Raw genomic sequence first — 25,669 nt, 5'->3', positions numbered from 1 at the left:
ACGCTTGATGTCTTTACTAGGGGTACAGATTCAGTAAGTATACATCATCACTACGAGCATATAGATCGGGGTCCAGAGTTCCAGTAAATTGTATTGAGACGAACTGTCGCGCATACCCAAGGAGTATGCTCCGTTCGCTCATCAGCACTAGATTGATATGATACTGCTTCGCGAGAACCAAAAGAATCTAAAAGCCAGCTCCTTCTTCTCTTTTCCACAAATGTATCTCTTTTCGAGGTGCTTAACCCTCGAAGGTGAAGCTGGTGCCGAGCTTGTGGCCGGCCTCGTTCAGCTTCTGGGTATCGAAAGAACCACCAATACCGAAGGTCAGACCGCTGTTGACCTTGGTGTTGTAGGCGAGGGAAGCAATGCCGAGGTTGTTGATCTTGGCCTGGATGGGATTAGTACAGACGCCCTCGTGCATGTCAGGGACCGTCATACCTTAGCGAAAGACGCAGGGTCAAGCTTGTACTTGGCAGCGAGCTCAAGACCGACGTTGTTGCCGGACTTTGAGTCCCAGACAGCGCGGGCACCGGCCTCGACAGCGGGGTTGACGCGCTGGTAGTACGAGGCGGTGAAAACGCTCAGGGAGTTGGTGGCAGTCACGGCAGCGTTGTAGAGAGGGGTGGTGTATCCGACAGCGGCGGAGTACTTGGTGATGGCAGCCTTCTGCACATCGTAACCGACTTCACCACCAACGACCATGCCCTCGTGGCTAACGACAGCATCAGCGGTGGTGCCAATGGCGCCAGCAGCCGAGTAGTCGACGAAAGCGCGGCCGTGGAAGGCAGGCTGCTTGAAGTGAAGGTTGACCTTCTGGCCCTTGTTGCCGGCAGCGGGGTTGAAGTTGGAGAGAATCTCAGTCTTCAAGCCGCTGGCAAAGGTGTCGTTGAGCTCGACCTTGGTGGCCAGCATGTTGGCAGTGTTCCATGACTGGGTGATGCTGATGCCTGCGTCGTCCGTTGTCAGTAGGTTGATTCCGTAGCCCGCCACGGAAAAGCCCCCGTTGCCGGGAGGCTGCTTCACGTGGAATATATAAGATTGAAAGTTGGAAGACGTATGAAGGGGTACAGAGAGGCTCGTGGAGCGGGGGAGAAAGGAATCGTTTGTCGTACCGTTGGAAAGCGACTTCTTGCCCTCGAGCTGGTGGACGCGTTAGCATGGCGTTTTTCCGCGTACAATGGCGGGCTTACCGAGGAAGTGACGGGGCCATCGTGGGCAGAGGTTCCCTTGGCGGTGAAGTTGACACCGTTGGGGGCCTTGAGCTTGACCTCAAGGGCAGCTGCGGGCGCGTCAGTGGGAGGGCAGGCGGATCAATTGGAGTCGCGGACCTGCGGCAGTGTGGTAGAAGTCCTTGTTGATGAGCTGGAGGGCGGCTCCGTTAGCAATGGCGCCATGGGGGAGCTCGTCGCGGGGAGCCAAAACATACGTCGTTGGAGGCCTTGGCGATGTCGCTGAACGCCGGCGGCGGGAACTTGGGGATGATCTTCTCGACCTTGACGTACTCAGTCATGTTGGGCGGTTTGGTGGGGGATGTGATGGAGGAAAGAGGGGTGTTTAGGGCGTCGTGTTGCTGGCTGCAAGCAAAACTTCTTGAGAAGTCACGGCAGGGTCCGCGCTAGTAATCCCGGATGATCTTCGTGCCTGCCAGTCCACCCACTCTCCATCCATCCCTCAGACACGACCAAACTCTGTTCTCGCCATGCTCGTCGGCGTCGACTACTCTGCGCCCGTGTCGACTAGACGCCCCTTCATCTTACCTGATACTAGCATGATGTGACTGTCACTCCTGCCATCTGCGCCCTCAACCATGGAACCCGTTTCCAGGCGCAGTCGCCTGCGCGCGTGGCATCGTCTTGAGTTGTTCGGCCCACTCGCCCACGCACATGTGGTCGCCAGTCTTTCCTTGACCGGACGCTTTGTACAGCGCAAGAACAGCGCATGTCATGTGGTGTGGGGTCGTCTGTCTGGGCGACAACGTTGACCCTGCAAGCACATCCTCATGGCAACATACTCCAGTCACCATCCCGAGGGCGAAGACAGCCCACTTACTTGCCATTTGTTCCATGTTTCTTCTGAATTTGATCACGCAGTTGAGATGCCTCAAGTACACGTACGGAGTGGGATCTAGCCATGCTCGTTCGCATTGCCTGTGGGGATATCTTGGTGTCTGCATATCAGCAACTCCATCAATCGCTGAACGAATGACTTTCCTCGCACCGCAATGTTAACTTTGGAGAATGTGCGACATTGCGTTGACGCTCCGATGGGAGGGTACCGTCGTTTGGTTCATACCAGCCTTACCATCGGTGGCCGATCTCGGGTTCCCAGACGGCTGTACTCCGCGCCCCGCTAAATAAATAAAACTCCTAGAGTGACTCTGACGTTGATTATTCTAGCGCACGCGTCTGGACCTGCAACGACACAATAATTAAACCGACGCTCTTTGGACACATACACAGACGTTTGGATACACCGAGCACGCATCTCATTGACTAGTCGCCGTTCACAAGGGAGCCGAATCCCCACTATCTCGCCAACACCACAACCATAATGTCTACCTTTGGCACGCACTTCAGGGTCACCACGTATGCATACGCGCCGTATAGTTGCCCGACGTCTACTGACCTGCGATAGCTATGGCGAATCCCATTGTCTTTCCGTCGGCGCCATTATCGACGGTTGCCCGCCGGGCATGGCCCTTACTGAGGATGACATCCAACCCCAGATGACGCGCCGCCGACCGGGCCAGTCCGCCATCACAACCCCCCGCGACGAGAAAGACCGCGTAGAGATCCAGTCTGGCACAGAGTTCGGCATCACACTGGGCACCCCGATTGGCGTCAGGGTCATGAACGAGAACCAGCGCAAGCAAGACTACGGCAACAAGACGATGGACATGTACCCAAGACCGAGCCACGCCGACTGGACATACCTGGAGAAGTACGGTGTGAAGGCTAGCTCAGGTGGTGGACGAAGTAGCGCACGAGAGACCATTGGTGAGCGGATTCCGGCACAACCACCGTACAAATGCTAATGGTGCCCAGGACGAGTAGCAGCCGGTGCGATAGCGGAGAAGTACCTGCGCGAAGCCTACGGTATCGAGATCATCGCATTCACCAACTCCATCGGAAACGAGTTCCTCTTCCCTCCTACACCTGAACATCCCACCGCATCCACGAACCCAGAGTATCTCAAGCTAATCGACTCGATTACACGCAATAAGGTAGACGAGTACCTGCCCGTCAGGTGTCCGAGCGACGATGTCACCAAGCGCATGGAAGACTTGATTGCCAAGTACCGCGACGCACAAGACAGCATAGGTGGCACTGTGACTTGCGTAATAAGAGGTTGCCCGACAGGCTTGGGAGAGCCATGCTTTGACAAGCTGGAGGCCAAGCTGGGACACGCTATGCTGTCGATTCCCGCAACCAAGGGGTTTGAAATCGGATCCGGCTTCGGAGGCGCACAACTACCGGGCTCAATTCACAATGACGCGTTCGTCAAAGCTCCTGCTGTCCCGGCAGGCGAAAACCCCGATGCAAGCAAGTACCGCTCAAAACCCAAGCTCACCACCAAGACCAACAACTCGGGCGGTATCCAGGGTGGTATCACCAACGGCGCGCCCATCTACTTCAACGTAGCTTTTAAGCCGGCAGCGACAATTGGACAGGCGCAGTCTACAGTCACATACGACCAAGAGGAAGGAGTGTTGGAGGCCAAGGGCAGGCACGATCCTTGTGTAGTGCCTCGTGCAGTGCCCATTGTCGAGATGATGGCTGCATTGGTCATCATGGATGCCGTACTAGCCCAGCAGGCGAGACAAGGCGCGAGGAGCTTGCTTCCACCGCTAAAGGGCGTTCAACCCGTCAATGGCGCTTGATAGGCCGGATGATGTAAGTCGGGTATAATGGGAGTTAAGGCGCCAGCTGCGAGTGTACGATGTTATTGCGCCGAGATGGATGAAAGTTATTAGACTTGATGTATAGATAAAAGTGCCACGACTCCACAATATCAGAGTCCACAGATGGGCTCAAAGGCTCAAAAGTCATTCCGAGTCGGAATACAGCAAGTTCAGCAGCGAGGACCAGTTTAGATGCTACCCATGATCGTAGAAACTTGTCCACAACCCTCGGCCGAGCTGACAGATTCGTCCGCGAGACGAATAGTTCACATGCGAACCGACTGGGCAAAAGTGTAGAACCACATCTCGACCTTCGTGACGTGCATCTTACCGGTAAACTATAGGATAAGACATGCAACTACAGACTAGTCGAGACATTCCGATAGAGTGGTAATAGGCACCGCCACCTGGTGTCTTTACCCATTGAGAGGCCGATGTTCACCGGCAAGGACTTCCAGCCTCGCGGAAGCCAGTGTGGGGGCCGGCAGAGTCGCCACACTGTAAGAAGAGGGTGACCGGAGGGCAAGGAGGATGCATTGGCAGCGGATGCTATCGGGCCTTCCCCTCCACCAAAAGCAAGAACCCTGGCTGTTGGAGATCCCTTCGCTTGCAGCCGCGAGCCAACATGACATAGGACACGCTCCGCGAACCCCTCTTCCTCCAGTCTATCCTCTTGCCTACAAGCAGCTCTTGTCAATGCCGCTCCCTTGTCTGACCGACATCGAGATCGCGCACAAGCATGTGTGCCGCCTTGCATCATCCGTGTGAAGATAGCCATGGCAAATTCGTCCAGTGCTCGGTGCGCCATGCCGAAGCTAGTCGTTGATGCTGGTGCTGCTCCAAAAAACTCTGTCCTGTCGCAAGCAGATGCTGCGGTACCCGAAACCAGGCTCCACTGATAGAGTCGTCCCAAGTTCGCTTCTATCTCCGCAAAGGCCCCTCGCGTCCGGACATGGACATGTCAGCTGGCCCATGCCTCCGGGACCTCGATTCGAATTCCCACGTGCGGCACAGCCTGTCGGACGCGACCTATTCATCTGTTACAGCCCATCGGCTACTGCAGTAGGCGTTTACCTCCCAATCTAGATCCAGTACGAGGCCAATCGAGCCTCTTCGTCGTGGTCGCGCATCGATCCTTTTGGATGTCGCCTCTGCGTTTGCCACCCTACCGAAAATCATCCATGGGCTTTGATCTTGCCGAACGCAAACTAAGGCAGGCACGTTGAACGTCGCGACGGGCGCCAACGTCACAGCTACCTAATCCGAGCCCGCTGTTCTTCTCCCTCGAAATTGGTGGCTAATCATATTACTTTCCCACCCGGCCCAGAGAATGGAATAACTAACTCGTCCTCGGAGCCCGCGCGGACTGCCTCTTCATTCCCCTCGTGATCAACCATGGCCCGCGCCGCTACTGCCACCTCTTCCAACAACAGAGACGACCAAGATAACTCACAGGCGCAGGACACAAAAGCCAGTAAGCGGCGCTGTGTCCAGTCGGCCTGTGTGCCCTGCCGGAAACGCAAGTCCAAAGTAAGCATCAATCTTCCCACTGCATGCACCAATTCCACATTGAGCTCCTACATCTGGCCCGATGCTGGAGATTCGCCTCCGCGGAAGGCTCGTCACCAGCGAGGATTATCCGCAACTCTTGTTTGGGCCATTCTCCGGGCAACTTTCCCGGTCCCTCGCCAAGTGCCCTCCTGCTGACACCTCATCTACAGTGTGACGGTGGTACACCCGTGTGCGCGACTTGCACTGCCGTCTACAAGACTGAATGTCATTACGATGCTGAGAGCGAGAGTCGTCGCACTAAGGCTACTCCGACGATCGCAAACAATACTGGGATCAAGCGCGACGCCTCCCTTGTCGCCGCCTCCAGCCCTGAGAATGTCTCGAGCGCCGAATTTATCGTCAATTCGCTGAGACATCTACCTGACGAGCATGTCCAAGAATTTCTCAATCATATTCGAAGAGACCCCAGCCTCGACCTCACCTCTCTAGCTGAAACATGGCGCAAGAACGTGACGTTGACGCAGAGCGAGCCCGTCGACGTTCAAAGCCTCGAGTCAGATCTTAGTGTGCTGCTTGGGAAGCCATCTGTTACATCCACCGGCCAGAGCAGACACTTTGGACATTCCGCAAGCCTAGGCCTGGTACCCGAAGATGAGAATTTTGGTGGCGGGCGGCTGCGTACCAACAGCGTGAAGCCAGAGCGTCAAGGGTCAACGTGGACCAACGTAACCGATGACCTGGCTTTTGTTGAGACTCTGCTTGACCTCTATTTCACCTGGAGTCATCCCTTCTACGTGCTCTTCAGCCGAGAGTGTTTTTACAAGGACTTCAGAGCGGGACGCGACAAGTATTGCTGCTCTCTACTGGTCAATGCTATATGCGCATATGCATGTCATCTCACGGAAGACCCTGCAGGTCGCACGGATCCTGACAACTTCCGTACTGCAGGCGATCACTTCTTTGCCGAGGCCAGGCGGCTGTTATTCGAAGATGAAACCCCGAGCCTGACGACTGTTCAGGCGCTCTGCATTATGTCGATGCGTGAGCCGAGCACAGGGAGAGAAAGTTCAGGCTTTTCCTACATGGGAAGGTGTCTTCGTATGTGTGTTGAGCTTGGTTTGCACTTGAACTATGGCGCCAATTCTGCGCTTGGCTTGACACCAAGTGAGATCGAAGTGAGAAAGGTCACATTCTGGGGCTGCTTCACCGTGGATACGTGAGTTATCTTGGCTATTTTTACCCCGACTGGGCTAACTCGACGCAGAATCTGGACAATCGTTACTGGCCGCATATCTCAGCTTCCTCGAGCTGCCATTACTCTCGAAAAGCCTATGCTGGAAGAGACGTCTGACCTTCCTGAGGCTTATCCCGCCCCCTCACAAATCGCAGGAGGCGGAGTCGTAACCATCCGCATGTTCCTCCAGGAATTTACATCGCTCGCGGAGCTCGTCAATGACAACAACCACATGTTCTTTGCGCCAAAAGAGCGACTTACGAGCAGTAGATTGCTTGATTGTTATCATAAATACCAAGCCTGGTATAGAAAACTGCCAGCTTTGATAAGCCTGGAAGGAAAGAAGGAACCCGAGCCACACATCTTGGTACTACAGTATGTCTGAACATCCATGTTTACTTTGCGAACAGAACTGACACTCCACGTAGCATGCTTTACTGGACCATCATCGTGCACCTTTTCCGGCCTCTGCTCAAAGTCGATCTTATTCATTCCGATATACGCCCCCGCGACATCTGCGTAGATGCGGCCAACAAAGTGTCTGAACTTGTCCGGATCTACCGGCAGTTCTACGACTTTCGTCAAGCTCACCTACTCATACCACACGTATTACTCACTGTCTGTGTTGTGCACTTGCTATATTCAAAGGATAACAACATTTCTCGACAAAACCTCATCGAAGGCATGCAGGGCCTAGACGATCTTCACGAATGTCACTATTTCGGGGCGAGAAGTTTCCGCGTCATATACACCCTGGCGAAGACGTGGAAGTTGCCTTTCCCTGAAGAATTAAGCAACTCCTCGTTGATACCAACAAGCGACCCCAACAAGCCCCAAGGTACTATCAGTCCTCCGGCAGATCCTCTTATGATACCTCCCAATACGACAACTATTACCGGCAATCGGATAGGACCCGGCCGTCTCCATCCACCTATTACTCAACGGAGGGAGAGCCTGTCGATGTTTGCTCCTCAACCAGGATTACAATTGGCTACACATCCCGCCAATTCGAGGCCGAGTAGTGTGGTATCGAGCCAACACCAACCATCACCCGTTGTAGGGCACACACCCACCCATCATAATTACAATACAGGAATGCCTTTACCGACATATCAGTACTCGCAGCCCATGTCGTCCGCACCCAACATGTCCACGGCGATGACATCTCCATCTACCGATACGGCAGAATCCATGTTTTGGAACCCTATTCCTGGAGTACCAGGACCGATTCTGCCACGTCACACCTATCAGCAAATAAGTCCGATGGGCCTGGAGAGTGTTCTTCACAACACAGACGTGGGCGATCGTCTTGGTCGGGATGGTTTCAAGATCAGCGAGGACTGGCGATCGAGCCATATCAACGGCTTCAATCACAATATTGGAGGCAGTGTGTACGGCAACCCGCATAGCCAGGCAGACACTGGGTATGCGCACCGAGGGAACTACGCGCAGCCGACAGAACATGTGAGCTACCCACAAACGACACATGAGGGGCACCACCATGCGCAGGAAGAGTACGATCCGGGATGGTGGCAGAACACGAACGGAAACCAAGGACCGATGAGTTGACAGATGGACGGTTTCAAGATTGATGATGGGAGCATTTCGCATTTGATGCAGCAGTTGGTTCGGTGAGCTTTATCGGAAGAAGCTCATACATTCGAGGCTGGATGGATTCCGAGTGGCGTTGCATAGCGGCATCATTTAGCGGGGTTAAGGCGCACAGGCACTGAACTCCGAGTGTATTTTCTCAATGAAGGCGTTCATGGTCGGTGGACTGAGAGCTCGTACGGATGTGCAATTGAGAGACTAGCAACAGTAGGCAAATGTCATATGTTCCGTGTATCCAAGGTCCATTCCATGTGCCTCTTTATCTTCATCTGCGCGCATGAATCAATGAGACAGAATATAATGGCAGGTACAAGAACATGAATGTTTGTATTAAACACATTGCAGCTACATAGAGACATGTGTAGGTAATATAGTTGAAATGCTGAGATATGAGAGGGTATAGATCTAAATGAAGGAAAAGCCGGGGAGAAATATACAGGCCCAATTAACGGCAAAGTATGCAGCACGCCGGCGACATCGACTCAACACAGCACCTCACCCTGAAAACCAGCAACGCACTCAAACACCCTTTTGCTTTGCAGTCTGGACAAGCACACTAGCAGTCCCAGCACGTTCTTCGTACAAGCGCCTCAGGTCTTCGACAGACTGCTTTTTAAGGTTCATTTTCTTTGGCTTCAATGTTCGGCCTCTTGCAACCCCAGTCTCGGCGTCTGCGTCATCTTTCTTTGGTTGATCTTTGGCGAAGTTCTCGAAGCTGGGCATGCGCTGCATGAGGCTTGGACTCGGGGTACGCAGACGGGGCGCAGCAGCTGGAATGGGGAGCGTGGATGCTTTGGTGGGTGCGTTGATAATGGGAACTTGAGGCGTCACCGGGTATACGGGTCGGGCGAGTGAGTTGATGCTGGGACTACGGCTTGTTGTTGATGATGTTGCGGAAAATGGGATGCTTGGACGGCGAAAGGCAGGTTCTGATGCTGGTGCCGAGACTGCGCTTTGGGGAGAGGTCAACTGAGGCGAACTCACGCCCTCGCTCGATGCGTACGTTGAGGATGGACCTCTTTTCGCAATAGAATTATTGCTGTAGTAATTACCTGTAAGACCTGGAAGCGCCATGCCGCCCATGGGGTGTTTGTGAGCTTCATCCTGTGCGACGACGGCCTTGGAGACATTGTCAATCTGCATCGCAGTCAGGGTTTTCCTCTTAGGAATGTTGAGTCTAGGCGCAACAGTAGGAGGAGTAGCAGTAGTAGTAGAAGAAACGTGAGAAAATGGCGCATCTTCTCGTGCGCGAGTAGATGCTGACATAGGAAGGACTGGAACTGGATTGCTCGTACCAGACTTCTTCTCATCCGTTTGTGCACTCCATCGCGGTGGTACATTAGGGGGTTGGCCGATACGGTTGTCGTCGTTTCGGGGTGGGGCGAAGCCATCAGTGGTGGCAGCGTAAGTTATGGGTGACTCGGCGACGTCTTCAGGCGCGTCGGATATGACGGTAGAGTAGCGAGGTGGCACTGTAAGGGGCGGTGCAGGTTTTCGCTGAACAGAATCGGCAGAGGATTTGGCCGACGGTGCGCGTGAGCGTGGAGGCAAAGGAGGCGGTAACGCCTCGCCTTGAGTTTCCTGTGGTTCGTGATAGGTAGGCATCTTCTCATTGTCGAGTAGCGTTATACCGCTCATCTGATCTTCCAATGAGCCTTTGCTATCTGCAGAATCACGCTTCGCATCGGCAGGGTCCTCCCAGTCGTTCTCGTCCTTGGGTAGCTCAAGCTCGTTGTAGAAAGCCTCCTCGTTCTGCCCGCATGCTTCTCTAAGCCCCTCGGTCCACATGTCGACTGCCTGGGTGAAGATCCTTCTTATTATTGAGGACATTTTGGCGTCTTCAAGCTGATCAGGTCCACACAGTAATCCAGGTGCAAAGCAAACAGCGAGGTTTTCGGCCGTCATCTTGTTTTCTTCTTGTCGTGCGGCTATGGCACTCATGAGAGGCAGAAGATGCCTGCACAGGATCTCGCGGGATATGCCAGGTAGCAGGGACCACTCCGAAGTTGGCGAGAACAGGTCGGTCAGTTTGTCGAGTTCAAGAATCTCCTGGCTGTCGCCATAGAGTCGCTTCAGGTCCCGATATGAGTCGGTTGGGAAGATAGGCTGGCGCAGAGATGCATACCATGCTTTGATCAGAGCTGCTGCCATGAAGACCGAGTATGCGTCGGTTGGGGCCACCTCAGCTAGTATCTCGTCTTGATGTTGGGCGTGTGGGTAGGGTGATACAGGCAGTGTCACCTCGTTGTCCTTCCAGATGATGTATTTCTGGCCCCTATCGTATGCTTCCTTCAATGCATCGCGCAGCCTTGAGTGTGGTGGTACGCGGAACAGGCCTTCCGAGGTGATGTTCTGCTCCATGAGCACGAAGCTGGTCGTCTCTCGCAGCACGCGTGGAAAGCGTGTCTTGCCATTACTGCCTGTGGGAAAAGGGGCGCGGGCGCCAAATGCTCGTTTCCCGCTGCCATTGAAAGCGGAAATGTGTTCGCACACGCGACGGTCGGCAAGATAGGTCGAAGGAGGGATAAGCAGGTTCTCGATTTGGATTTCGCGGGCAAGCTGCGTCAGGTTGGATACTAGAAGGAGTCAGCATTGCTCCGCGCTGCGGGGTTGTGGATACGCACGATGGTAGATCTTTCTCCTGAACTTGGGACTGACAATGGTAGAGAAGATCTCGGTCAGTATCCGTACCCAAGCTTTCTCGTGCACAATGTACAAGCGCTGGAGCCTCTTGCGCATGGCCCTGGACAGGACATGGTACGCCTGCAGAAACCAGCCCCAGCCAGGCCGGTGCTTCTTGTTTGTCGCTGAGCCATCGCCATCGCCGGCAAAGAAGACGACCTCGTATTCGAATCCCTTCAGCAGTTCGTCTTCCTCGGGCAGGCGCGCAAGGACATAGGGTAGCAGGGAGTCGTAGTCGGCTTCGTGCGAGTCGGGGAGAGCGGCGGCGTTGAGGATGAAGACGGGCCTTCCCTCTTGCGACGGCAGCGGCGACCGGTAGAGAACGGAAGCAGCGATTTTGGCCAGGTCGGGCGAGTAGTTGGAACTGTGCTGTGGTGGGGGTACTGCGGAGAGCGAGGAGCTGCGCAACCGACTGGCGATGTGGGCACGCACGCCGCTCATGGCGACGAGTGAGGGGGCTGGCAAGCTTCAGTCAGGTTTGCCGCTGGCAGTAGGAAGGAACCGAGAGCGAATCAGGAATACGAGCACGTGCGGACAATATACATGTAGTGGAAAGGGTCGATGGACAGCCTGAGGCGGTGCGGTGCGGCTTATGCGGAGATGCAGCACCTCAGCCTGCATCTATAAACAAACCTTGGGTACGTCACTGTCATGAGCGCCACGAGGGTCTCAACTTTCTTAGCGCACCCAAGCACGGACGTGGCTGACCCTGATTTGACTCTATTACTCCAGAGTCCCATGTGTTTCAGATGCCGCGTCGCCTGTACAGGGAAGCTCTGCATGTATGCACCCTTGCAGACGACGCGTGGGGCTGCACATGTAATATCACGCATTACTATCAAGACATGACATCCATGGATCCATCAGATTAGGCATCATGTGTCGCCTGGGCAGCAAACTCTACTTCCAAGTATCCAGCGTCATTCCGTGACATGAGACGCGTTTGCTATGATGCGTTCCCGTTGATCAGGTCGCACAGGGCGTACAATGACTCTTCAGCGCTACTCATCCGTTTCCGAGCCAGTGCCATTGCCATCAGCTGCTTGCTCGTCGAATACTATTTGCACGCCTTCTTGATCCAACCTTTCCCGTAGAACTACAAAGCGTTGTGTGTTCTCCTCAAACTCTTGCATGTTGCTGCCCGCTGCTTGCAGCGCCCGTACCAAGCCCTGCCCGTCCTCACCTCGCCGCATAAGCCCATCTATCCCTATGCGTTCAAAGTAGGATCGAAACTGCTCAAGTTCGGCCAGCAGCCGTTCTTGTAAGGCGGGGTCGTGAGGGCGCCCAGGTACAGAAGAATCGTACGACACTATACTGTCATCGGGAGCTAGTGGATCGGAAACGGATGTGAATTTGGACTTGACGCGAGGGTCAAGAAGGGCCATGAGCGTTTGGTTATCCGAAAGGATGACATGTCGAGCAAGGTCCGTCTCTGGTACTTGTGCAAGCCAGTATGGATCCTCTCCTGCTCCCAGCTCTTCTTCGAAAGAGTAGCACATCTCCACTAGCAAAGTCGTCCCTTCGGTGTTGTTCCACAGGTCTTTCGCCTTGGGTACATACAGCTGACATAGCAGCTCTTGATACTGGCCGTTTGGTTCCCTTCCCCATACAGGTTTTGGTATCGGGGAAATATCCAGCTCTTTGCATAGCCGCGCTGCGAGCCATGGATATTCTTTGATTGCGTTGCGCAACGTTGAGCGTGCTTTCTGTGGCTCTTTGATGCGATCGTGAGCAAGCGCAACGCTGAAAGCGAGATTCGGTGGAACCTTCCACTGTCGCTGGAGGTAATCTGCTTCGACCAGATTGACTAAGGCGCCCGGCTCTCGCCCTCTCAAGGCTAGTTGGTCGATGAGGAGTCGAAGACAGTAAGGATCATTCTCAGGGTCCATTGCAAGTAGCATCTTAGCCCACTCGAACGATGTTCGCCATGTCGCACGAACACCTAATGTATTGATATAGCGCCATACTGCAAGCCAGAACTCGCGGTTTTCTGGACGGCGAAAGTCCAACCGGGCTTTACCAGCCGCCAGGTTCGCAGAGAAGGTAGAATGTACGGAGCGCCCAAAGGTGAAGAGAGCGCGCTCCAACATGTCGGACGCAACAGCAGGCTCTCGCCGTTGCTTAGCGATCTCTGAGACTTGAAGCAGAGTGGAGATGTGAAAGGCTGTGAATGACCTTAGTACTCTTTATGACATGGACAGTGGCTCAACTTACGGTTGTGGTGCAAGAGTTGGATCATACGCTCAGGATCCATACTTGCGACACAAACCTGGAACTGCCGCTGGACATCTTGATACATGTTGTTGTGAACGAATCTGTATTCGACAGTGCCGTCCGCTCGTTTCTCGACAATATCCATGCCGAGGCCGCCAGATGTAGCTCGTGGCCACTCCTCTTTACCTTGGATGAAGATGTTACGTCGGAGTCCCAATGATGCAAGGTTTCGATTGCCAGGAGCGTTACGTCCTGCAATCGCAGCAGCGATGCCACCTTGCTGACCACGTTGTCGAGGCCGCGCCTCGTCTTCGGCACTTTGCACAGCGGCTCGACCGAAGAGCTTCTTCATCTCGTTTGCGGCATGTAAATGTTGCGTGTCCACGCTCAGCACAGAGAAGAGTTGCTTCTTCTCTTCGCTGATGGGGTCGTGTTGATCTGATCCAGGTCCCGTTTGCCTGTTCATAGAGAGGTTGAGGGCAAGCAATGCCCGATCAATCTCATCAAGATCTGACTTTCCTGTGGTAGAGGCGGAGGGCTTGTCAGCCTCTGCAGCTTTGCCCTTGGCTTTGGCCTTCTTTTTCTTCTTCTTGCTCTTCTTTGAGGGTTTCGATGCAGGCATAGGCTCGACCTCCGCGTCATCATCGGAATCTTCGGCCTTGCGCGCGGCGTCTTGATCTGTTCCTCCATCCTCTTCGTCTTCTTCATCTTGGTCGCCACCATCGCCCAACATAGCAAACAGGCTGGGTTTCGCCTTTGTCTTGGGGGCTACCTCAGGCTCCGACTCTTCCTCGTCTTGGTCATCTTGGGCAAGCTGTTCCTGTATCTGCTTCTCTTCAAGCTCCCGCTGGGCCCGCCGCAACGCTCGCGAAGACATTTTGGAGTGTCGAAAATTAAGTGTTTGGGGTAACGTGATGACGTCGTAGTGGTTTAGATTGTTCGCAGGGGATGATTGGGTCCCCGCTTTAAGCGCTTGGACTAGGCGTTCTCCCAGCCTGCACCATGATTTCACCCGTGGACTACTGTTGCTGCCAACCTCACTCCCAATCCCCTTCACCCCACCTGCCAGATGCGGGCTGCCTTCCAAGTGCTTTGCTCTGCACGTCGCCCGTGCCTGCGCAAGCTTGCCCGCAGCCGTGTCGGCGTCTTTGCGCCGAGCAATGGCCTAGGCTTCCGGGCTCATCACCACTACCGCCAGCGCACCTCGCCCATCGTCCTCGCGTCGTCGATGCAGTTCCGCGCCCTCACAGGTGCGCTAGTGGCTGCCGCCGTCGCCTCGGGTGCCTTCTACGCTTACAACGACAAATCCTCGACAGGACACGCGCAGTCCCCCGCCGACCAAGCCAGGAACCTGACCAGCGCCCGAAGCAGCGAGCCCGCGCGCAAGGCACTGGTCGTTGGTCCCGGCGAACTCTACACAGGAACCATTACTGGGCCCATCTCGAAAGAGACGGATGACTACGGCAGGAAGGTGCTGGAGATGCTGGACCCCGACCAAGCCACAGCCAAGCTGAGGAAGAACGAGGAGTCGTGGCTCGTGGGCAGAGGGCAGGGCGTTGTGCGGTACGACGTGGTGCAAATTCCCAGCAACTCCCCCATCGAAGACGACCATGCCGAAAAGATCATCGAGGTACCATCGAACCTGGCAGCCACGGACAATGGCGCCTCGGCCAGCGACTGGATGTTCTGGGGCGTTTTCGACGGACACAGGTAGGTGTCGATCGTGGTCGCGTGTCTCGCCAGTGCTAACCTCGACAGTGGCTGGGTTACCTCAGCCAAGCTTCGTCAGACCCTCATCTCCTACGTCGCACGCGAGCTCAACACGACCTACAAGTCGGCCGTCGAGGACCCTGCGCTCCACTTCCCGAGCCCCGATGCTATCGACCGCGCCATCAAGACCGGCTTCACCAAACTAGACAACGAGATCGTACACGAATCCGTCAAGAAAGTCCGCAAGGCTCAATCCAAGATCGCTGCTGCTGAGCTGCTCGCCCCCGCCCTTTCCGGTTCCTGCGCCCTCCTCTCCTTCTACGACAGCCGATCCAAGCTCCTGCGAGTCGCCTGCACGGGTGATTCTCGCGCGATTCTGGGTCGACGAGGGCCCAATGGCAAGTGGACCGTGACTCCCCTATCTGAAGATCAAACCGGTGGAACTACAAGTGAGGCTGAGCGGTTGCGTCGAGAGCATCCGGGTGAGCCCAACGTGGTCCGGAACGGTCGCATTCTAGGTGGACTGGAGCCATCCCGGGCGTTTGGCGATGCATCCTACAAGTGGTCCGCCGAGACCAACGCCGAGCTCAAGAAGTCCTACTTTTCGCGATCGCCTTCAACACTACTCAAGACTCCTCCGTACGTCACTGCCGAGCCGGTCATCACAACTACCAAGGTAGAGCCAGAGAAGGGTGATTTCGTCGTCATGGCTACTGATGGTCTATGGGAGATGCTTACCAACGAGGAGGTCGTAGGCTTAGTTGGTCAGTGGCTCGACGCTCAGGGCAACCCGGCCAGTCAAGGTTCACAGACTCAGTCCTGGCTCAAGAGCTGGTGGTCCACACAAAAGCAATTGCCTGTCGAGCAGAAGGCAGCGGAGAAGGGAGAGGGTCAACGTGCACCAATCCGTCAGCAACAGTGGGGTACCAAGACTAGCCTGAACGAGCGCTTCGTGGTTGAGGACAAGAACGCAGCTACCCATCTTGTTCGGAATGCACTTGGCGGAAAGGATCAGGATCAACTAAGTGCTCTCCTCACCCTCCCAAGTCCCTTTTCGCGACGATACAGGGACGACTTGACCGTCGAGGTCATCTTCTTCGGAGAAGGCGCAGGCACCGGTAACGTCACTCGGAACCAGGAAGCCAGTGCTGCAGAACCAGAAGTCAAGCCCAAACTATAGAGCATCTTCTTGTTTTCGAGGCTGAACATTTGAACGGGCGATATCCTTAGGCGACCTCTGATGGTCCCACGGCGTTTACGAGCTCTTCTGAGCAAGGCGTTTGACGGAAGCATGACGAGCATAGCAAGTTTGTTTTTCTGGTTATACGTAGCATGGCTTGGTCTCTGGACCCTGAATTGAAGTGAACTAGGTCCTCGGCCTGTCTGTCTGTCTTTCCACGTGCCCGCGTGTTGTTGGAGCTTTCCCGGTTAGATTCCGCCATGTCCGCATGATGTCATCGTTGCGACTAGAAGCATCACGAACTTATCATGAACTACAAAATTCAGTTAAAAAGGCCCTCGAGTGCCAGCAATTGCCAGTCACCTAACCTCATCTGATTCTACCATCAAGTTTCTTATACCTACGATTACCCAGAACAATAACATGGCTGAGTCACTAGCAGCATTCCGTGACCGTAGGTCGAAAGATCTCCGTCAGCTGGCAGAGGAGCATCTGCAACATGAGTAAGTAGCGCCAGATTTGCGCGTCGATTGGCGATAGCTTATTCAAGATAGCCTCAACCAACAAGACCGCGAAGTACTCAAAAGCGCAGGTGGAAAGGTGTCGATGCACGCTGGTTTCGCGTCAGCAGTCGGACTGGGTCTAGGAATCTACACAGCATATCGGCTGCGAAGCATGCGCCTTGCGTACTTCAAAGCTTTCCGCGCCGCGGAGAAGCCCGTAGAAGTACGCTTCGCTGACGGCCGTACCGAGCCTGTTCCAGACATCACAGCACAGATCTCCGGACCTTCGCGCTGGGGTGATGCAGCGACCTACTTCCTCTTTTCTGTTGGCGGTCTCTTCCTTGGAGGCGAATTGGGTCTTTTGACAGGTACAGCAAGCGCAGCAAGGACCGTGACCAAAGACCCGGCCAGCAAGGAGAGGATTGAGAAGGCGTTCAAGAATTATCGGATCGATGTGTTGCAGAGGGAGATTGAGCAGCTGAAGGGCAAGAGTCGATTTGAAGAGTTCTTTAGCGGTGGCTCGTCTAGTGCATAGAGCCATCCCACGAAGAATGTACCCAGCGGTGAGATGTAGTCATGGTCGCGTACGCGTGTGAAGTCTCAATTAGGCGGTATACTTGCCCATCTTAACATGTACCTGAATATACATGGATTGCGTCGTTCATCAATGCAGAAACTCATTTATAGCCTAACGACCCCGAGTGACAGATGCATTCTCACACATTGCGATGAATCATTGTTGATATGCCTAGAGATCTCCAGGTGGGCCATTCTTGCAGCCACCCCCAATTTGACGGTTCCAGACTCGCGCACATGACGTGTCGCGCTAAAATGGTGGCGCGGCTGTTGCAGATCGTTGGATGAGAGCAGACACCCGCGTGGCTTGCAACCTTAAAACAGCGCCTTACGTCATGGCACTCTGCCTAACTAGGGAGTCCCGGATGGTCCGTTCGAGCGCTTGGAAAACAATCGTCGTCTGGGATTTCTCAACGGCAGCGGCTCTTCTCCAACAAGTATTGCTTCTTCATTGCATTCTCTCCGCATCCTTTCACCTGGGGAACTCGGTCGCGACTTTGTCATACAGCGTTGTAGCTCATACTCATTTACCCCGTACTCGGATCGGACGGCACTGCGCTGCATTGCATTGCATAGCAACCAAACTCGCCGGCGCTTTCACTGCATACGTCGAGACGACTGCACCATCACGACTATCGCTTGAGCAGGATTGACATAGCCGATATCTGTTCCTGCCTGCGAACCCATAACTTGGTCGTGGATTTAAAGAACATATCACCCCTGCGGCGATCATGAAAGGGGCGATACTTTCCATGGTGTGGCTTGCTGGCCTCACTGCAGCCCAGAGTAGCTCGGCCTCGGTCTCTCCCTCAGTCATAACTTTATCTGGGTCGCAGCGGAGTCTGACGGGCGATGATGCGGCTCCAAACCCAACCGTCCCCTCGGATTTCGAGGGCAGCACCTTTGCGACAGTAACATCGGCCGCGTCGTCTGGGGCGTCTGGTAGCACAGCCTCGTCCAACGGCACGGCTTCAATCACAAGCAGCGCACCACCCGTCACAAACATCGGAGGAAACAACAGAACACTGACACCGACTGGCACCGAGACCGCTCCAGCGCTGCCCTCCAACACTCAGCCTTGCAACAACTACCTTGAGTTCTGCAACCGCAAGTATTCCAATATTACCGAAGTAGCTGCGCACAACTCGCCCTACACGCGAAAGAACAACATTGCGCGCAACCAAGAGTACGGCGTGACGCAACAACTGAATGATGGCATCCGCATGCTGCAGGGCTCAGCCCACTACGTCAACGGCACGCTCTACTACTGCCATTCTTCTTGTGACCTGCTCAACGCCGGTACCGTTGAAGACTACCTCCGCGAAGTCACGGCATGGGTAGCAGATCACCCCTTCGACGTCATCACGATTCTCTTCGGCAATTCCAACTGGGATGAAACGACCGATGACGGCAAGCCACTCGTTACATCTTCCAACTTCGCCGAGGCGATCGAGAAGTCCGGTTTGATCGAATACGTCTACCAGCCCCCCAAGACAGCCATGGAGCTCAACGACTGGCCAACGCTTGGCGAACTCATTCTCCACAACAACCGTGTCGTCACCTTCATCGACTACAATTTCGACACTGACGCGGTGCCATACCTGCTCTGGGAGTTCTACAACATGTGGGAGACACCCTTCTCCCCAACCGACCCCGATTTCCCTTGCACGCTGGGTAGACCCGAGGGCATGTCCGAAGAAAAGATGAGGGACATCATGTACATGGCCAACCACAACCTGAACGCCGAGATCTCGTTCGCTGGACTGAACCTCCTCGTGCCCAACGTAGCGGAGATCAACCAGACCAATGCGCTGGAAGGAGAAGGTAGTCTAGGTCGCATGACCAACACCTGCACCAGTATGTATCCTCGCATCCGTTTTTTATCTTGCATCTTGCTAACATATCCCCCCACAGCCAACTGGGACCGCCCACCAAACTTCCTCCTCGTCGACTTCTACAACCAAGGCCCCATCAACGGTTCCGTCTTCGAAGTCGCCGCCCGTGCAAACAACGTTACATATGACCGCGAGTGTTGCGGCACTGCGTCTCTGGGCAACGTGCTGCTCCAGCCCAGCGCTACGTACTTTGGTTTCGTGGTTGCGATTGTCGCTGCCTTGATTCTATGACCTTCTTCGACGGTTGAAGTCGTCTAATTGGATAGTTGGTATATAATACAGAGGAGGGATTTCAATGTGCATATGCATGGCAAGGCGTTTGGTGGTCGAGATCTTGTACACTTTTTGCATAATGATAGCGATTCTAAGCGATTCTTCATACATTGAGAATATATTGAGCTTTCTTGGCATTCTCTCGCATGCCTATTGTTTGATGCATGGAAGTGTGTGCATCGTAAAGCAACTGCCAGCTGCCTTAGTATGCATACTCAATCGCAAAAGCATACAACGTGTCGTGACTTATAGTATATCAACATGCCATCAGACATACTTTTTAGGCTAGAGTGTATCTGGGCTCAACGTGTACGAGATGAGCTGCTCCCTCGACAAAGTAAAGTACAGATAGACCTTCTTTGCACATATTCAGGATACTCAAGTGATGATAAACCTCTACAACATGTCGCGCTAGTGTGTGTAGGTGGTTCCGGTTGTTCACCTGAGTACTGAACCTGAAAGCTACGTTATGGGAATGGGAAATGTACCTTCCTTTTCCAACTTCTACGAAATCCGGAAAATCGTATTGGGACTCCATTCAAGAGAGTGGTACAGCAGGCGGATCTCGCTGCCATCTGGTTGGTTGACATGACATGTGAGAGATTGGATGGGTGGCACAAGAGTGTGAGTTGAGCATAGGGGAGGCATCCAGATTATGCACGCGGACACTTCTGCGAGTATGCCCACATTCTCTTGCTCCACACCACTAATGCAATATGAGTCGGAAGACATAGTCTTGATGGTGGTATAGTAAAAATGATTGCATTTTACTCCATGTGTGAATTAGCCACCCATGCTAAGCCGTTAACAGTCCCGTGGTATCTCCCTATAACACCGTATGCGATATAAATACAAGCCCTCTCAAGCAGAGCCTTCAACTACTACTCACAGAGCTTGATGAGCTCGGTGTACGAGTCTGCACGGGCTCGATGGCTAGGCTATCGCTCCGCGGCGCCAGGCCTTCAGGCCAACTGCGCCTCTCGCGATGTTCAACCGAAGGTAATCTCTCATCCTCTTTATTTACACTCAGCCTCTTCTTGACTTTACTCCACCTTCTGAGCTTTTCGCTCATCGACCCTCGCCGCCGACCCTCGGCTTCTGATTCTCTCCTGGTCTTTTCGTCGCGTACGGGATCAGATAACTGCCGAGACGCGGCAAGTGAGTTGAGGTATATGGGATACAATGCGCCAGCAGCGTAAGCCGCTGCAATGACGCAGAAAGCGTATTGTGCGTTTTTGATCTTGAGCGCGGCATACATTATCGGTGGGATAACGGCCCCTCCACCAATAGCTGCCGTCAGAATCACGGAAGCGTCTTTGGTGTGCTTGCCCATACCCCGTATCCCTTGTGCGAAAATCTGCGGGAAAAGCGGGCCTTCAAAGAACATGACGATGACAATGATGGCTGCACCGCCACTGCCAGAAGCATGCATTGCTGCGGCAGCGGTTATAATTGCGCCCAGGTAGAAAACCAGAAGACTAAAGCGTGGCTTTACCCAAATGTCGATGAAGGCTGCCAGGAACCGAGACACCGCGAAAGCAGTGTGTCCATAGGCTTGCTGTGACACATAATCCACGGAGGGCGCGACGCGGTTGAGGTACTCCTTGTACGAAGTGGAGGTGGATTCTTGGCCGCCAACGTAACAGAATTGAGATAAGACTGCCATACTCAGACCAATCCAAAGAACTTTGACTGGCTTGGACCCAATCTTGATGGTGGCCTCGCGGGCAAATGGCACAGTGCGTTGACTGGCTAGTTCTAGCTCTTCGTCGGTAGCTTCAGGAAGCGGTACGTAGAAGTATATGATTGCAAGAGCGATGTTGAAGAGAGATATGCCGAGATATGTCCACTGCACATCAATGAGGCTAGCAGCGTTGGCGGGGAAGAGCACTTTCTTCGCCAAAAGTGGGGAAACAATGGTGCCGACAGCCTGAACAGCCTGTGAGAGGTTCAATCGCACTTCCGCATACTCAGGCGGTCCGCATAGTGCTATGAATGGGTTTGCGCCAAGTTCCAATGTCGATAGTCCCGCACCGGTAATGAAGTTTGAGATCAGGAACGCTGGGAAGGAATTGAGCACAGCTGAAGGCCAGAAGACGAGGGTTCCGCAAGCATAGACTGAAAGACCGACCATGTAGCATGCCTTGAACCCCCAGGCCTTGAAGACGATCCGTCCAAAAGTCAAAGGTCCCACAATGTAGCCAACATAATAGGCACTGTGTTGTCCAACTGTCTCCCACTCGCTCGTGCGAGCTACTTCTTGAAAGCGCGAATTGAGTACGTCCAGGAAACCATAGGCAAACCCCCAGATGAAGAACAGTATGGTTACCATGATCACGGGATATACACTTTCTCGGTTGCTCCGGAGGGTGATATTCTTTTTCTGCCCAGTGTTGACGAAGTCGAAAAATGTTGGTGGGCGCTGGGTGCGGGTGGTGGTGGCGTAGGTAACAGTGGTGTTGGACGGTCTCAGTTGAGGCAATTCGGTCATGTCAGGCGTAGTCAAGAAGTCCATCATACCCATCGGCTCATCACCACCGCTTCTACGAGCGAGAGGAGGTTTGCTGAGTGGGGAAGCGGGAGGCGTTAAGGGGTCTGAGCGCCGCCGAGAATCGAGTATGTCGGGATGAAGTACAGCTTCATCGCTTGTATGGGTAGTGTTGTCGCGCATAGTATGGTCGATGACCCAGCTAGGTAGGAATCTCTTGACTAGGGGTTTCAGGGCGGGAACGCATCCACACATGATACCCAAATTGATCTCAATGGTGCTCCACATAAATGATAGAGATGAGAACCACGCAAAATCGCCAGTGTTCCTCTGTTCGTTGCCAGATTCGGAAGACTGCCGTTGTGCGGCTTCAAGAGTATCGCGCTGAGCATCTTGCAGGTATGCGATACGAATGACATCGACGACTGCGACAAAGATACCGAAACCAAAGGTAATAACGAGGATCACCTTCTGTTTCCTCGGCAGCCGCATACTAGTGAGTATTGGCATCGGCAGGAATAATATGGCTATGTCGGTGATGATGTTGAGCGGTGCCGAGGAAAGGTATATCGTGACGATGTTGGTGCAGTGAGCAGTGTCGGGAACGGGAGAAGCCCAAGCGGCGCCAACAGGACGACACTGACATAGATTCAGGATTGTCAGAGCGAGCCCGCCGACATTGACGACGACAAGGGTGGCAATGGTGGCCCATCGGAATACTTTGTGTGTCTTGGACAGCGTGAGGTAGAAGAGGAGGATCGAGGTTTTGGTGGCCATCAAAGCTGGATTCTGTGGGGATTTAGTGCTGGCGGCTTATGTATACAAAGTCCTGTACGTACGTAGAGTACCGAGAAGACAAAGGAGGACTTCTTCATGGGCTCTTGCCATTGCGCGGGTATGTTCTCTTGCTTCCGCCCCAGGCCTTTGGTAGTGCCGTAGCATATCGAGAAGGATGCGCCAAACGCGAGGACCCAGGCCAGGATCATTGTGTAGTCGTCCCATCCCGGCTTTCTAACCACCAGAAATCGGGAGATGAGACGAAAGCCAACGAAAACGGAGCATATGGCAAGCGTCGCAGCTGACACTCCCAGTACCACAGGTCCTCGCGTAGGGAAGTCGCCATTGGTGAAGTCAAGATCCGTCATGTCGTGCGCCGCGCTATAACGTGTATATCGATGCCATAGAGGAGGACGGGCTATTGTTTGCGGAGAGCGTTGGTTCTATCGCGGGCGCGGTCGTCTCGGGATCTGATATTCAGGCCACGGCATTCTCTGGCGCCAGCCTCGTCGACGGGTCGTATACGGGCGATGGGTGTGGTCTGGGAAGGAGCGATGGACAGGGTGCCGACAACGGGTGGTGTAGGAGACGGCTGCGTCGAGTCGAGCAGTGTGCAGGGCCACGCGGGTCGATGCGGTGAAGGGACTATCGACCCCAGGAAAGGCGGACGGTTGAGCAGCGGCGAGCAAAGTGGAGTGCGCATCGCTAAGTGCGCGACTTGTAAACGCATTAGACGGCCTTGGGCCGGCGTCTGAATCCTCGAAACGTCATTGGGAGGAGCATTTGTCCACCGTGTGGGGAGAGAAACGCCATTTCGTCACAGCGCCTGTCCCGATACAATCTCACCGAAATGCCGGCGCTGCCACTGGGCGCCGTTAGGCCGGTCACGGAGTCAGTCCTCGTCCGTGGGCCATGGCTCTCGTGCGCTCAAGTCTCGAAGTTTCTCGGCTTTCGCCTTGTGTGAGCAGCTTTAGATGCAGCGGGTGAGGGCATTGGGCGCGACAGGTGGCACATGCAACAGCGGCCGCCATCATGTCGACGAAGTTTGTTCGCGGCCGCAGCATGAAACCAGCGAGGTTAGGGGGACGCCAGCACGCACTTGACTCGAGAAACCAGCCGCGATCATGCTTCCCCAGACGCCGTCTACACCTCTGCAAACCCTACTGAAGCCCTGTGCACGTAAGCAGAGCGAGGTGCGCAACCTTTGAGCGATCACTGCACCTAGCAATCTCATCCCACATTGCGGGGAACTCTCATCCACACACGACAGCCAGATTTGGATCGGCCTGGAACCGGCGAGCGCTGAACCATTCATGCGGATATGGGGAAGACGTGCACAGACCCACCACAAGACGCGGTAGAGCCTCATTATTGGACTTTGGCGGCTTCCCTCGCTTGGCCTTGTCAAAGCGCATTGAAACGCGACGACAATGAGTCGGAGGCTGACTCACTTCGTTTTCGGCAGACTTTCTACCTGGTGCGGTTAGGCAAGCAGCACACGACACGAGGTGACACCCATCTCCGTCCCGTGTTGCATTCCAAGCGACTACACTGTAGCTGACAGAGCTAAACCAGGATGTATGCTATTGAATGGTGGTGATCAACGGCCAGAATAGTCGATCATGTTCATGTAAGGCACGATCGACGACACGCGAGACACGGCAGATGTACACTGCGATATTTTCAAGCCGGTCAGCCCTGGACCTCGGGCACGGTCTAAACGCACGTGACATAATCCGAGGGAGCGAGTGGGAGAACTAGCTATAGACAAATATTCCGTTGAACTTCTAGCTAGCAACCTTTGACTTTCAGACGCAGAATTTCTCGTTCCTTAAGTTCATGGAGCTCTTCACATTGTCTATACGTGCCAATGAGACGCGATAGTCCAAATATGGTAAGCGCTCTTCGGGGGCACTGTCGGGCCGCGAGCTGTTAGCGCGGAATTTTCACTTTTCTCCCTCTCAAGCTTCCAGTGCGACCATTCCACACCAAACAAAACCCTTCGCTTCCAACGAGATTATACGCATGCGGTTGGACGATGCAGTTTCATGCCAGCTGCCGTGCACCGCGTCGTTCTTTTTAGGATGTTAGTCAAGGAATCTAGATTAGTAGATGGCTCTTTCGAAGACTCGGTGATACGCTACTCTCCACGATCACGAGTTCAATTTGTAGCCTAGAAGAAGCCAAAGGATCTGCCAAGATCATCCCACTCGTGTTGCAGTGTCTGAGCGAAAGCCACGACGACTTTGCGTCTTTTGTTGGGAGACATATTGAATTTTTACTTGATTTGAAGTTGTATGAAATATACACGCGGAATCGGACACGTAGCGCGCTCACAATTCTTTCTTCTCTGCAGGCTTCTGGTCTGCGCTGAAGGCCATAGCATCGTGCTTCTCGCGCTGCTTCTCTGCCGCCACAGGTGTTGGTTTGCGCATGACCAGTACCCAAACCGCAGCTACTGCCTCTGCTGCCAGCGCGATCATACTTGCGCACGCGATACCCCATATGTTTATGCTCACGCTTCCCAGAGGTGCGCGCGGGAAACTCAGCACCCATTCGACGTAGTATGGCACCCACCCAGCAGGTACCCAGAACATAGGCGACTTGGAGAACCAGAACTGTAGAACAAATCGAAGGCCTTGGGTGCCAAGCCAGCGCAGGGTCGAGACGGCGGAAGTGAAGGTGGACTGGTGCGAGCGCAGGGAACCATCTGGAGAGAAGAGCGTTAGCAAGTGCACTTGACGTGTCCGGTGGGAGCGTCTCCGCGCAGGAGCGCTTACCTAGCTTCTGGAACTCAGCCATAGCCTTGTTGTGCTGCCTGTCGAGCTTGGCCCATTTTGAGAAGTTGTCCTGAGGCGACGTGTTGCCCAGCTCGCGCTTCAAGCGCACAATATCCTTTTTGAGGGCCTGGCATCTCTGCGCAGACCCAGATGTTGGCGTCGGCAGCTTATTGTACAGGATCCATAGCTGCCATGTGTCAGTCCCAGGTTCCTGCGTGTTTGTTTTCGGATGCGGGGCTTACCAGGTCGTTGACCGTGGATGCGCCCACGGTGTTGATGATGTGGAGCAACAGCTGCAGGGTGAAGACAACCAGGAGGAGAGACGGCATG

General features: G+C 54.2%; 10 protein-coding genes across 10 annotated transcripts; 5 read left to right on the top strand and 5 right to left on the bottom strand.

The window, feature by feature from the left end:
• Positions 1 to 241: 241 nt before the first annotated feature.
• J4E84_004748 (uncharacterized protein) lies at positions 242 to 1,513 on the bottom strand (the record flags this gene model as incomplete). Its single annotated transcript, XM_049387351.1, has 6 exons — positions 242 to 391; positions 442 to 950; positions 1,116 to 1,143; positions 1,194 to 1,282; positions 1,332 to 1,365; positions 1,430 to 1,513. 6 exons carry the CDS (start codon positions 1,511 to 1,513, stop codon positions 242 to 244), a joined length of 894 nt encoding a protein of 297 aa, XP_049245124.1.
• A 1,040-nt stretch (positions 1,514 to 2,553) lies between these two features.
• On the top strand, positions 2,554 to 3,883 carry ARO2 (bifunctional chorismate synthase/riboflavin reductase [NAD(P)H] aro2; the record flags this gene model as incomplete). Its single annotated transcript, XM_049387350.1, has 3 exons — positions 2,554 to 2,588; positions 2,638 to 2,999; positions 3,048 to 3,883. The coding sequence occupies 3 exons, from the start codon at positions 2,554 to 2,556 to the stop codon at positions 3,881 to 3,883; spliced, it is 1,233 nt and encodes a 410-aa protein (XP_049245123.1).
• Positions 3,884 to 5,299: 1,416 nt separating this feature from the next.
• On the top strand, positions 5,300 to 8,219 carry J4E84_004746 (uncharacterized protein; the record flags this gene model as incomplete). The annotated part of the gene is made up of 4 exons (XM_049387349.1): positions 5,300 to 5,434; positions 5,626 to 6,632; positions 6,681 to 7,025; positions 7,079 to 8,219. The coding sequence occupies 4 exons, from the start codon at positions 5,300 to 5,302 to the stop codon at positions 8,217 to 8,219; spliced, it is 2,628 nt and encodes an 875-aa protein (XP_049245122.1).
• Positions 8,220 to 8,780: 561 nt separating this feature from the next.
• On the bottom strand, positions 8,781 to 11,384 carry J4E84_004745 (uncharacterized protein; the record flags this gene model as incomplete). Its single annotated transcript, XM_049387348.1, has 2 exons — positions 8,781 to 10,837; positions 10,886 to 11,384. The coding sequence occupies 2 exons, from the start codon at positions 11,382 to 11,384 to the stop codon at positions 8,781 to 8,783; spliced, it is 2,556 nt and encodes an 851-aa protein (XP_049245121.1).
• Positions 11,385 to 11,944: 560 nt separating this feature from the next.
• On the bottom strand, positions 11,945 to 14,034 carry J4E84_004744 (uncharacterized protein; the record flags this gene model as incomplete). The annotated part of the gene is made up of 2 exons (XM_049387347.1): positions 11,945 to 13,107; positions 13,158 to 14,034. The coding sequence occupies 2 exons, from the start codon at positions 14,032 to 14,034 to the stop codon at positions 11,945 to 11,947; spliced, it is 2,040 nt and encodes a 679-aa protein (XP_049245120.1).
• Positions 14,035 to 14,385: 351 nt separating this feature from the next.
• J4E84_004743 (uncharacterized protein) lies at positions 14,386 to 16,047 on the top strand (the record flags this gene model as incomplete). The annotated part of the gene is made up of 2 exons (XM_049387346.1): positions 14,386 to 14,867; positions 14,916 to 16,047. 2 exons carry the CDS (start codon positions 14,386 to 14,388, stop codon positions 16,045 to 16,047), a joined length of 1,614 nt encoding a protein of 537 aa, XP_049245119.1.
• Positions 16,048 to 16,470: 423 nt separating this feature from the next.
• Positions 16,471 to 17,085, top strand: J4E84_004742 (uncharacterized protein; the record flags this gene model as incomplete). The annotated part of the gene is made up of 2 exons (XM_049387345.1): positions 16,471 to 16,550; positions 16,602 to 17,085. 2 exons carry the CDS (start codon positions 16,471 to 16,473, stop codon positions 17,083 to 17,085), a joined length of 564 nt encoding a protein of 187 aa, XP_049245118.1.
• A 772-nt stretch (positions 17,086 to 17,857) lies between these two features.
• On the top strand, positions 17,858 to 19,252 carry J4E84_004741 (uncharacterized protein; the record flags this gene model as incomplete). Its single annotated transcript, XM_049387344.1, has 2 exons — positions 17,858 to 18,983; positions 19,041 to 19,252. 2 exons carry the CDS (start codon positions 17,858 to 17,860, stop codon positions 19,250 to 19,252), a joined length of 1,338 nt encoding a protein of 445 aa, XP_049245117.1.
• A 916-nt stretch (positions 19,253 to 20,168) lies between these two features.
• J4E84_004740 (uncharacterized protein) lies at positions 20,169 to 22,927 on the bottom strand (the record flags this gene model as incomplete). Its single annotated transcript, XM_049387343.1, has 2 exons — positions 20,169 to 22,571; positions 22,622 to 22,927. 2 exons carry the CDS (start codon positions 22,925 to 22,927, stop codon positions 20,169 to 20,171), a joined length of 2,709 nt encoding a protein of 902 aa, XP_049245116.1.
• Positions 22,928 to 24,892: 1,965 nt separating this feature from the next.
• On the bottom strand, positions 24,893 to 25,668 carry GET1 (GET complex subunit get1; the record flags this gene model as incomplete). The annotated part of the gene is made up of 3 exons (XM_049387342.1): positions 24,893 to 25,269; positions 25,340 to 25,526; positions 25,582 to 25,668. The coding sequence occupies 3 exons, from the start codon at positions 25,666 to 25,668 to the stop codon at positions 24,893 to 24,895; spliced, it is 651 nt and encodes a 216-aa protein (XP_049245115.1).
• Position 25,669: the final 1 nt, after the last annotated feature.

The sequence above is a fragment of the Alternaria hordeiaustralica genome (genome assembly GCF_023758085.1).
Source record: "Alternaria hordeiaustralica strain BMP 2776 chromosome Unknown scaffold_7, whole genome shotgun sequence".
NCBI lineage: Eukaryota > Fungi > Ascomycota > Dothideomycetes > Pleosporales > Pleosporaceae > Alternaria > Alternaria hordeiaustralica.
This window is presented reverse-complemented; position numbering and strand designations above follow the sequence as displayed.